General features: G+C 31.1%; 1 protein-coding gene and 1 long non-coding RNA gene across 3 annotated transcripts in view; one reads left to right on the top strand and one right to left on the bottom strand.

The window, feature by feature from the left end:
- The window catches only part of MINDY3 (MINDY lysine 48 deubiquitinase 3), an 89,588-nt gene that overhangs the window by 10,794 nt on the left and 66,312 nt on the right, over nt 1-12,482 (top strand). Inside the window, exons 4-8 of one of the 2 annotated variants that reach the window (XM_074266671.1) lie at nt 2,295-2,468; nt 5,931-5,982; nt 6,983-7,097; nt 9,231-9,304; nt 10,189-10,268. In XM_074266671.1, coding sequence (XP_074122772.1) covers nt 2,295-2,468; nt 5,931-5,982; nt 6,983-7,097; nt 9,231-9,304; nt 10,189-10,268 — 495 coding nt within the window. Of the gene's footprint in view, nt 1-2,294; nt 2,469-5,904; nt 5,983-6,982; nt 7,098-9,230; nt 9,305-10,188; nt 10,269-12,482 lie in introns of those variants that run through there. The other variant, XM_074266672.1, reaches the window with a different exon arrangement.
- LOC141542366 (uncharacterized) overlaps nt 9,661-12,482 on the bottom strand; it is a 55,416-nt gene continuing 52,594 nt past the window's right edge. Inside the window, exon 3 of the long non-coding RNA XR_012482138.1 lies at nt 9,661-9,832. This is a non-coding gene — a long non-coding RNA (uncharacterized LOC141542366). The remainder of the gene's footprint in view (nt 9,833-12,482) is intronic.

The raw sequence follows: 12,482 nt of genomic DNA, 5'->3' as shown, positions 1-12,482 counted from the left end.
TTTCATGTTGTGAAAGAAGAATTGAGGAAAAACTACAAGGGGAAAAAGTAAAATCGTATACATCACTTTTTTTTAAAATAATTTTTTACATTTTACAAAATACATTCTCTCAGTTGATTCTTTGAACTACCTTTCCAACTTACTCTTAACTACCCTGTTCAATTCGGAAAGAACATTATCTTAAATAGGCATTATCCTAATTTTACAGTTTGAGGAAACTGAGATTAAGAAATTAAAACTTATAACAGTAAATAAGTACAGCAAAGAATCAAATGCATATGTTCATGATCTATACTATGTGCTCTTTCTAGCACACCATTCAACCTTAAAATGAGATCTCAGAAAATATCCACAGTTCTTAAATAAAATGAATTTTTCTAAAATAAGTTTTTCCTAATTTATAACACTTCATATTTAATCTTTTGTGTGAAAATATTCACAAATCAGTAAAACTGTATTAAGAAATGCAGAGAATGTTTAATTTTTTTAAGTTAATAGTTACTGTTTTGCTACTAAATATGTACTTGACTATATATACAAAATCAGATAGCTTCTGCGATTCTGTTCTCTCCTTTCTCACCTTATGAAATGTCCTGATTCCTTACCCTCAGCTTGTTCAGGCAATTCCATTCCATCCGGTTTTCTCCAGCAGGTCAGCGCTCCTGTCATTTCCCACTCTACAAACATGCCCGTTCTCCCCTATCCTGAAAATACCCTCACTTGAGTTTTCATCTCTTAATATCTATCCTTGGAAGCCAAACTCCTTGAAAAAGCTTCCACAATAGATGTGTCCACTTTCTTTCTTCTCAGTCCTTTTAACCCTTAACATCTGGTTTCAGACCTTACGATCCCTCCACCATTGCTCTTTCCAGACAGTCACATGGTCTTTCCTGAATCTTTATTCTCATATTATCTCTCAGCCCACTCTCTTATTTTACCTCCAACCTCTGTCTTCTTTAATAGATCCTCCTCTAGAGCATGCCCTCGACCATAGATGTCTGTGAAGGTTCTGTCCTTCTCTTCTCCTGCTCCTATTTACCTCACTTGGTGAGCTCTTCAGCTCCCATGGATTTAATTATCATCTTTGTGCTTTTGTTCAGTCATGTCCAACTCTTCAGGAAATTATGTGGGGTATTTTTTCAGCAAAGATCTTAGAAGGGTTTTCCATTTCCTTCTCTAGCCCATTTGATAGATGAGGAAACTGAGGCAGGCAAAGTGAAATGACTTGACCATGGTTAAACAGCTGGGAAGTGTACGAAACCACATTTGAACTCAGATCTTCCTGACCTAGCACTTTTCTGTTGCATATTTGTCTGCCTTCATGCTAATGATTCTCAAGTCCACCTCTCCTGCTGTAGATTCTTTGCTGATATCTAATCTTGAATCTCCAGCTGCCTTTCAGGCTTCTCTAACTGGATATGTGACAGAAGTCTTAAACTCTGTTCATCTAAAATATGGCACATTTTCTTTCCACTTACTGCTGAAGACAAAACCATCCTCCTCATCCCTCAGGTTCCCGACCTTGGTTTCATGCTGGATTTCTCACTCTTTCTCTTAATATCCAAGCCTTTGCCAAGATTTTTCTAGTTCACTTGTTCTTCTCTCTTCTGACACCGACCTTACCCTGGTCCAGGTCCTCACATCCAAATTACTGCAATAACCTATTGCCAGGTCTGATGCCTTTTAGTCTTTGTGGGCTCCAATCCATCCTCCATTCAGCCACTATAGTGACTTCCCTGTAGCTTAGATCCAATCATGTCACACCCTACCCAACAATACTTAAGACCTTCCCATTTATTGCCTCCTAGACCAAAAGCAAAAATGCACAATTTGATATTCAAAGCACTTCAAAGTCTAGCCCCCCGCTACCTTTTTAGTCGTCAGACACCTTCTTCCACAACATGTATATACTCTTTGACCCTATAACACTGGTCTCTGGACCATTCCATAAACAACATACTCCATCTCTCAGCTCCATGCATTTTCTCTGACTGTCTCTGATGTCTGGAACAGTATTCTTCCTTAACTCTAACCATTGAACTCTGTTGTCTTTTAATTTATGCTAAAATCCCACCTTCTACAGAACCTTCTCCAGCCCCACTTAAATGTTTTTTCTTCCCTGTTAATTATTTCTATTTCTCCTCTATAGACACACACACACACACACACACACACACACACACACACACACACACACACATTTTGATGGTTTTATAATTCATGACAAGATACAATGTTTAATCTTTTTTTAGAGACAATATTTATTGTAACTTTTTAATTTGTATCAATTTTAGAGGAAGAACGGAAGGATCTTCTTTGTCATACCCTGTGTGATATTTTAGAAACTGCCTGCTCTGAAAACTCTGGATCTTACTCCTTGGCAGCATGGATAAGAGGGAAGACTACAGAGGACACTGCAAGTATTTCAGAAGGCCCTGCAGAGTCTAGTTGTCAAGAAGAACATACTTGTAAGATGCTACTTTATTTTGATATTAATGGCATTTTGCACTTTATTTAAATTTTCACAATTTAAGAAAAAAAAATCAACCTTTGTTTTTATGCTTTTATCTTCATTTGTGAACTTGGAGTTTGAATACTGATACTTTTTGAGTAAGGCTTTCATTTATCTAAAAGCAAAGAAGATATTAGCTTTTTTTTAGTAGTCCTCTTTCATTTCTATTTTTTCAGAAAGGAAAAAATACATCTATCAAAGCAAAAATGTTTTAATTTTGGTTACCTTTTCCTTCATTACCATGAATTGTACTTTCCAAGCTTCATCTTGTGAGCTCAGTCTATTAAAGTAATTCTTACTATACACTCTCATCATTATTTGTAATTAACATTCTTCTCAGGTATTCCAAAAGGGAAAATTAAAATAATCTACAATACAGTTCTTATTGTACTTTATTCCTTTAAAAAAAAAATAATATCCTTGGTGTTTTTTAGGTCTTTCCTAAAATAAAGTTGAGAGATTTTTTTTTTTTTACATGAGACATTTCTTACCAGACTTTTGTCATTATTATTTGTCTATCTTGTTTATGCAATTTTTTTTCTTGAAGTACCTGGCATTACAATTTTAAAAGAGTAATTAAAAAAAAAAAGAGTTTTAAAGTACTTTTTAAAATAAAAGTACTTTGACATACTTAAATGTATGTCAAAATACAGGGTGGTGACTTTTATGTCTAAAGTGAAAATCCAAGAAATTCTTAGCTATTTTTACTAGACATTTTTTTTTTAATCCTAAAAATGGACTTTCAATCTCTGTGTGCCAATTGACTGAAATTCTCTACATTTATGAGTTTTGTGATATGCTATTTTCTGGTAGTAAAGAAGCCACTTCTAAATTTGTTTTATTTCAGTTATTGAATTGCTTATAGAGGTCAGTTGATAGTTATCAACACTTAGTTTTTGTTCTACAATCAGTTCTAGATAACACCTTATAGCATTTGACACTCTTAAGCATTTTACACTATTTCAATTTTCAGCCAAAGAAATCAAAGTACTAAAAAAATTTAGAAACTCTCCTTATTTTCTCTTTCCATGTGCTTCTTCTCTTTCCTGTATCCTTTCTTTCTCAAAATTGGGTGCCAGATTTCTAAAAAAAATTAATTTTTTTTTATCCTTACAACATCTCTCCTGATTCTTTTATAATCCCATTCCACTGAACTCTGACAGCTATTTAATGTAATTATTTAGCACATCAATACAGTATTTCATTATTAAACTACAGGAAAAACAACATTTCCTCTTTCAGTTAATAAAAGTGGCCTTCCAAATTATTCAAATTAATTTTGTAGTTGATATATGTGTTGAAGGAGAATTTTAATGCTTATTAGATATGTGAAAATAATAGACCAAGTTATGACATATTATGTGTATTGTTTTTAACTAATGTAAAGAACATTTAAATATTTAATATAATATTCTTAAGTTGATATATAGATAGTATATGGATATTCAAAGTATTTAATTTCAAACTTAACTTATTTAAATGACCATTAATCAAATATATTATTTTAATAAGGCTATTATATATGAGATGTGTTAAAACCTGAGTACCCTGTATTTTTAAAAGTCTTATTATGGATTTATAGACAGTCTTGTTTTCTCAAGATTTTACCATATTTGGTAAATTTAGGTATCTGTTCTAGAATCTTTCTAAAAGTGAGATTGGTAGGCACTTCCTTAACTAATTCAATTGAGGTCCCAATATACTTAGTGTCATACCAAAGCCTTTTATGTAATGTAGTAAATTGATTTTGTATTATTTTGTGGCCTCATTGAAAAGTTTATAACTCTGAATGATATTTCATTCAAAGTATACTTTTTTAAAAATTTAAGGTAGTATTATATCCTTTAAAATGATTCCTGAAATTTGGAGGAGTTTTTTGGGGGGGATGTGGAGCTGTTTTTGTTTCTATCAGGAAATTTTGAAAATTTATCTTAGATAAATAAAAGTGAACTAGAATTATGTAAAATATTATTTCATAAATATTTTCTTGTGCCTATTATTTCCTGTTTTCTATGCTTTGTTCTGTTGTATTTCTGTAGTATCTTTCCATTATTCTTGCCTGCTAAGCTGTTTTGTCTTCTGTTTTTTTTTTTGCTGTACATTTTACTGTAAATTAACTCTTTTTGTCTGCTTTCATGGGATACAGTGCAATTTAAATTATTGGGATTGTCAGCCAGTAGAATTAATTGTATTTGTAGACAATTAAGCACAATCTTTTAACATTTTAGTACAAATTGTTTGGTTTTTGTTCTGAATTGCATATTTTATTCTGTGTAAGCATACCAATTTCAGTGGCTTATGTGATGTATATTTGTGGCTTATTAGTAAATGCACATTTGTTTGCAAAATTAGAGTCTCAGGTTCAATTACAACTTTGTTTCCATGAGTAATATATTTGACACATGAATTCATCTCTCTACTTAATTATTAAAATATCTGAAGTTTTTGTCTTTTCAGAAGATTCAGGTTAGGTTGAAACTGAATTCAGAATCAATCAGGAATTTTACATAGCTGGTCACTGAGAAGTCTTGTTCATTAGTTCAATTTTTTTTTTTTTAAGTGCTAGAATTTAAAGCCTCTTTTATTTTAAATGAAATGAGGCATTTGCATTGATACTGGATTTTTAGGGACATTGTTTCCTTTTATTTCATTATTTTGTGGGTTGCTTTTTTTTTTTTCATTTATATTTGTACATTCTCAAAATACAATTTATAAAGAGGTAAATTGACAAAAGTACTCAAAAATTATTTGAATAATTGCAACGAAACAGATCTAAAGCAGTTGTTGAACCTGAATAGACTCAGATTGCTATGTCTTTGACATTTGAGGCATTTAACACCAAAAAATAATAAGATAAAGGAAAAATAGTAATGAAAGAATATTTTACAAAGGATGACAAAATTTTAAAAATGAGAATTTTTAAAAGCAGTCTTACTAAATTGAATGTTAGCTATTTTAACTTCTAAAAAATAGAATTCCTATGTTACTCGCTGTTCTTTAAAAAGTAATTTTTTTTTTAGCTGATTGTTAAGTGTAACTTAGTTGACACTGCTAATAAAAATTTTAAAGGTCTGAATTTATGCTTACAATTATAAATTGGGCAAAACACTAACCTGAAATTTCTTCCCATTCTGCAAGCCCTAATAGCTTAGCTTAATTAAAAGGAAATGTGACTATTAAATTAATATTTTTTAAATTTTTCAAAAATATTTTACTTTAATCACAAAAATTTAAATGCCAAAATGTTTTATTTCTTTATATAATAATAAAATTGAAGATAAACTGGTAATCTTAAACGGGGGAAGGAAATAAGAGATAGACATTATGTTTGAAGCTTGAAAATATTTATAGCTTGCTGTGTGTATCTTGTGTCATTTATTTGCCATGTGTAGTGCTGAAAAGTGTCTTTTATGTATAGCTGCCTTGGCTGTCGAAGAGCTTGGCTTTGAGCGGTTTCATTCATTAATTCAGTAAGTAACATGTTGGAACATTTAAAATACTTATTTTGTGGGCACATTACTTTTTGAAGTTCATTCATACTATGGAAAGGGGAAAGGTGCTTAAAAACAGTATTGAAACTATGGAATGTGACTTTTAAGTGAATACTTTGAGAATAACTTTATATTTATTTAAAGGATAGAAAATAGTATGTACTTATATATTAAAATTTCCCCAATTCTTAATTATTGAAATTAATAATAATTTATTCATAGAAATTTATTTTCATAGTGAAAATGGGAAAAAAAGTAATTAATGCTAAATTACAGTTGCCTTTACTCTAAGAGAATAGAAGGATTTATGTGGTTCCCAACTTCTTTTCAATTCTTTATTACATGATAAAAGAGTAGACATGCTTCCTTATTAATTTATTAAAGTGAAGTTTGGATCAGAATTTAGCACTTTCTTTGAAATTAGCTCAGTTGTGACTTGGTTTCTCATATTCATATCTATAATAAATATCTTTTGATATTTCAGGAGGGTTTTTAATTTTTTTTTAACTTTTCCAATGATTTCATAATTCTAAAGGACTTCCAAAAAAGAAAATTTTTATAATTATTTGAAGTATACTGTTTAGCAAATATTTTTAATATTAGAAATTCAATATTCTTTTTGACTGAATTATATCAAATCTACCTTATTTTCTAAATTACACACGCACGCACATATAATTGAATAATGTTAATCCCAGACATTACCCATATAATGTTTAGGTCCAAGATATAATGATGTCTCTCCCAAGAAGCATTTCTGTCTTACTGAATTCCATGTATTGGGCAAAACCAATAGTCTACTCATCTCTGCTGAAGGATATGATTGTATGAGAACCTATTTAATACTCAATATCTTATTTGTTACAGTTTTTTAAACGTGTAAAAGAATTTAAAATATCCACATTCTGCCTTTTCCCTGATTATTGGTTTATACTTTTTATGAATAAGTTACTAATGTTCATTTCCTTTTTTCTCCCAGCAAAAAATCATTCAAAAATTTTCCTGAGCTAAAAGAAGCTATTTGGGATCAGTATTCCATGTGGGCAAACAAATTTGGAGTATTGCTTTTTCTGTATTCGGTGATACTCACAAAGGTTTGTTTAAGAAGTGAATACCTGTCACTTGTTAATTTCAGTTGAGTACTTTCTTTCCTTTTTGAGATGAATATTATTTAGTCTCAAAGTTTAGATATTTTTTGTTTTAAAGTTTAGAAATGGCTATATTCTTTTTCATACTGTAGGGGAAAATCTTCATCTATACTTATTGTTTACCCTTTTAAGAGTTAACTTCCCCACTCTCAGACACTACAGTGAAGTAATCAGTAGAGATTGCCAGTAACTTTCTAATGACCAAATCCAATTGTTTTTTTTTTTTTTTTGAGATTTTGTTCTTTTATCTTTTTTTCCCCCACCACTTTTTACTTAGTATTCTTTTTCCTTAGTTTCTATCTGCTTTCACAGGTTTAGTGATCATTTCTAGCTGAATGATTCCCAAATTTATGTTTCAAATCCTGTTTTCTCCAGTTTTGGCTCCTCATCTTTAATTTCTTACTGATCATTTTTACTTTACTATCCTGTTATTTCCTGAAACTCCCCAAGTCTAAATAGAACTCATCATTACCCTGAAGTGCTTTCTCCTCCTTGCAACTCTATTTCTGCCAAACATTCTCAGAGGCATGTAAATTCAAAACCACAGTGATCTTTAATAACCTTTTTACCTTTCTTCTTTAACCCTAATATTGAATCAGTCAGCAAATTCCATTGATTATTTGTTCATGATGTTTCTTGCATCTGCCTCTTTCTTTTATCTCACCTCCATCAGTAAAGGTCTTTACCATCATAGTCATTATCTCCTCACTTTTCTCAAGTCTCTCTACACTCCAGTCCATCTTGTAGCTAGTCCTCAAACTGGTTTTCCTAATTACTATTTTGATCAAAAGCTTATTGGGATTCTTCCCATGTAGTATGACATTTTAAGTCCCTTTCTAATTTGATTACTTACTTTTTCATTCATACCTCTCACTACTCAACTACACAAACCCATTATATTATCTATGCACATTAACCTATTTTGATTAAACTACCAGGACCTGCCTAAAACTTTGTTCTGCTTAGTTTTTACCTACCTGTCAAGCTTAATGGATCAGTTGTATGAATGTGAAGCTTTTGCAGATCATTTCATTACAGTGGTCTCTCCCTCCATATTTGGTAATTGCCATGTACTTTTCTGCCTTTTAAGTTGATCAGTAAAAAGTTCACTGAGATTATTTTGTTTTTGTATCCTCCTGCAGTACTTATAAGTGTTGGAGATATTCAGGATGCATTTGATATTGGTCTGTCATTATAGTTTTACAGATAGCGCTTAGGGTATATTTTAAACACACAGAATTCTCTGAAATATACTTGGGCAATTCTCATTTAGCTACCATACTCTAATGCAGGGGTTCTCAAACTACGGCCCGAGGGCCAGATGCGGCCGATAAGGACATTTATGTGTCTTGCTGGGTTATGGCAAATGGGCTGAGGGTGGAGACAGAGTGTGAGTTTTTGTTTTTACTATAGTCCGGCCCTCCAACAGTTTGAGGGACAGTGAACTGGCCCCCTATTTAAAAAGTTTGAGGACCATTGCTCTAATGTATACCTCAATACATATAACAGATAAATTGAGAGACTGTGAATCATAATTATAAAATGTTAGGCTTGGTTTTAAGAAGACCTGTGTTCAAGCCCTGCCTTTGATACATACTAGCTGTGTGACCATGTACAAATTGAACCTCTCAATGACCCCAAGCAGTTGTCTTACACTATACAAACAAGTTAAATTCCCAGATTGTGAAAGCAGTTTCTACATCAGATTTTCCCCATGAATAAAGGCATAAATTGAAATGTTCTCTCCTCCCCCCCCAAAAAAAATAAAACTTAAAATTTTCATTTTTCTTCTATTGTCTCTTAAATTCAGGACTTAATTTAAGTCTTTTAACATAAGAAATATATCTCATTATCCTTCTAAGCTCATAGAACCTATTGTAGCCCCCCAAAAAAGATAAATGTTAGGACTTGTGTTCCTTTCTAATAAAGTTCCTTGTTCTTTTTTACTTGAGATGTCTCGCCACAAGCAATATTATTTGTTTTTCCTATTTGTTTATTTTATATTAGAGATTGATCACTGAAACACTTTTAATCTAATTAAAAAACATGCCATTGAATTGTAATAATTGGTTTCTTTAGGGTATTGAAAACATAAAAAATGAAATTGAAGATTCAACAGAACCTTTGATAGATCCTGTATATGGACATGGCAGGTAATGAATTAAGATGTCTTTATACAATCATCACCTAATATAAGACACTGCACTAGGAACTAGTTAACAGTATTGTTTTCAGGAACAGTGTTGTTCAGGAACATAACTTGTTCTTTTGTGACTTGATTTCCTCATATTTATAAAGTATTGAATGAAGTTTTCTTCCATATATTAACAATATTTTACACTTCACAGGATAATACTTTTGCTTTAGAAAAGTGAAACTTAGTGATTTTTGAAATTCAGTTTTGTTTCCATTTCATAGATGAATATTTTCCTTTATTTTCCAAATAAAATTTACCCCTTCTTAAAAATGAAAATTAGTACCAATTTCATTCCATCTCTAACCTTGGCTGTTTCTTCACTTTATTCTGTTACCTTTATTCAAAATAATTTTCAAGAGATGTGGAAAGAAAATAGCAAAAAGATTAATCTTGTCCATTATATTGTTGTAGTCACTAATTGCCACCTATTTTCTTGACATCCAACAGACTTTCTTTCTTGTGAATTCAACACATGTGTCAGTACCTGTAATTAATAATTTGGATATTCAGTAATGAAAGTAAATGGTATTAATATTAAATATTATCAGTTCAACATTCTCTTCACCTATATAATACTATCTTTTGTAAAGATCTTAAATTTATATAGACTATGTAATAGTCTATATAAATATATAGATTAGGGAATAAAATTTAAGAATTAAGTGACATTTGAGAAATGAAAAATTTTGGAATTAAGACATCCCTACCCTTCCCCCAAAAAAATCAATACAAAGAATTCAAAGTTAAATGCTATGTTTCTTTGAAATAATTTCATTCAAAAACAAATGTTTGCTTCTGGGGTTTTGTTTATTAATTATAGATTTTTTTTATATTAAATAGCCAAAGTTTAATTAACCTTCTACTAACTGGGCATGCTGTTTCTAATGTATGGGATGGAGATAGAGAGTGCTCAGGAATGAGTAAGTATATTCTTTGTTATTTGTATAACTTTTTCTTATTGTATAATTTTTGTCTAGTGTAAATTGATTATTTTTTCTGTCTGTTTTCTAGCTTTCCATTACCTTGTAGAGGACAAGAGTGTCCCAATAGTAGAATCCTTTACAGGGTCAGAGGTACTTATAATCTACCTAATTTTGTTAAGTTGAAAGTATAAAAAAAAATCTGAAAAGCCTTTATAAACAAGAGTATATAGAGAACTCTCACAAATACTCACAATTTTGGAATTCCTATGTCCCATTCTTTGTAACTTAATGTTTTTGCTACTTTAAATTTTTTAGATTATATCTAATAATAAATCTGATCACTTCATTTCAGAAATCTACCATTTTCCCCATTTACTATTAATGTGTTGCAGAAATAAGACAATGAATATAACTTCTGTGAGAAATCATTTAATCAGTCCAACTACTCAAAGAAAGATTTTCCAATTGACTACAGTTGAAAATAGAATAGGCTTGACTTTCTAAAAGAAATTACCTAAAAAAGTGTGAATAAGTTGGATAGTAATTGCCATTGTTTGCCAATGCATACCTTTTATAAAATGATGCTTAAATTGTTTTCTTTAAGAATAAAGCCATACAATAATAACTACATTTAAAATGATGACATAATTTTTCTTAATCATTATTTTTACAAAAATGTCTTTTTCTGTGTTTTTGTTTTTTATTACAAGTATGTATTGTAAGCGTCCTAGTTCCAAATAGCTGAAAGAATACAGTTTCATAGGAAAAAAGCCCCAAAGAAACTTATCTTTCTTTCTTCTTAAATTCCCCAAATCACCAATTCTAGAACTAGAAGAAAACTTCAGGATCATTTAATTCAGGCTTCTTGTGTTGCACATGAGGGAATTGAAGCCCATGGAGTTTAAAGGGATATAGTGGCTCAAGGTCATTCAGTCAATTATTGGCAAAGCTGGGTGGAGATTCTAATTTTTTTGACAATCTTAATTCATTGTTCTTTGCACTATTCTACTAACTCCTTTCTCTCTTCTTTAGTAACATGAATTCATTTCCTTGAGTCACTTAACCTCCTATCTCCTGTACTATACTGGAAATTAGGTGGCATCTGTACATATATCAAAAACATATGGTTAGAAGTCTTTGTTCATCATAGCAACAGACCTTTAAGGAGGGAGAAGATAATGCTCATAGTTAGGAGATTCACAGTACGCTGAAGAAGGTATAATTAGATGGCCTGGTTGATGCATCCCTTTCATATAGGTCTTATATTAAATACTAAATAAAGTCGATATGTTTAGCCAATATAATAAACAGAAAATTGTTAACTTTAAAACTGTCTAGTTCTATGGCAGTTTCTCTCATTCGACTATCTTTTCCTGAGTCCAGTTCAGGAGCATTTTTAAATATTTATTTTTGCAAGGTATTGTGCTAGGTTCTAAGAAATACAAAACAAAATAAATAATGAATGAATGAATGAATGAATGAATGAATGAATGAATGAATGAATGAATAAGTAAAATAAATGATCCCTGCTTTCAAAGGGAAGAATACATGTCCACAAATAAATATAGAGTATTTGCTAGAGTAAGAGAGTGTTAATTATCAGGTGATATCAATAAAGACTTTGTAGAAATTATCACCCAAGCTTTACTTTGAAAAAAATTAAAGACTCTGTGGCCCAAAATTTAAGGTGAAATTTAATTCTAGACATGAAGAACTACTTTCAGTGCATAGATATGGGAACTATAATATCTTGTCCACAAACCACCCAGCTCCATAGACAAGAAGGGAGAATTAATGACTTAGAGGAATAGAAAATAAATTTTTAAAAATAGGTGGAAAACAAAATGGGAAGAGCTTGAAATGCCAGGCTAAGGAATTTGAATTTTTTTCCTAGAGACATTAAGGAGCTTTTGGAGATTTTGAGTAATGGGGTGATATAGTCAAATGTGTTAAGAATATCAGTTTGTCATATTTGTGGAGAATTGATTGGATTGCGGAGAGAGTGTATTGTAGTAGACTTAGTGAAACTTGATGAGAACCCAAACTAATATGGAATATCATATACAGAGAAAGAGAGGAATTGTGAGGTAAGTTATGGAAATAAAAATAAACAGGTCTTGACAAATGCTTAGATATAAGGGGAGGGTGGAGAGAAAATAGGTAAGCATGACTTCAGGAATATAAACTCAAGTAGCTGCATAGGTGGGTGAT

The sequence above is a fragment of the Sminthopsis crassicaudata genome, chromosome 5, assembly GCF_048593235.1.
Source record: "Sminthopsis crassicaudata isolate SCR6 chromosome 5, ASM4859323v1, whole genome shotgun sequence".
In the NCBI taxonomy this organism is placed as follows: domain Eukaryota; kingdom Metazoa; phylum Chordata; class Mammalia; order Dasyuromorphia; family Dasyuridae; genus Sminthopsis; species Sminthopsis crassicaudata.
The sequence above is the reverse complement of the archived record's forward strand: the minus strand, read 5'-3'. Positions and strand labels throughout refer to the sequence as shown.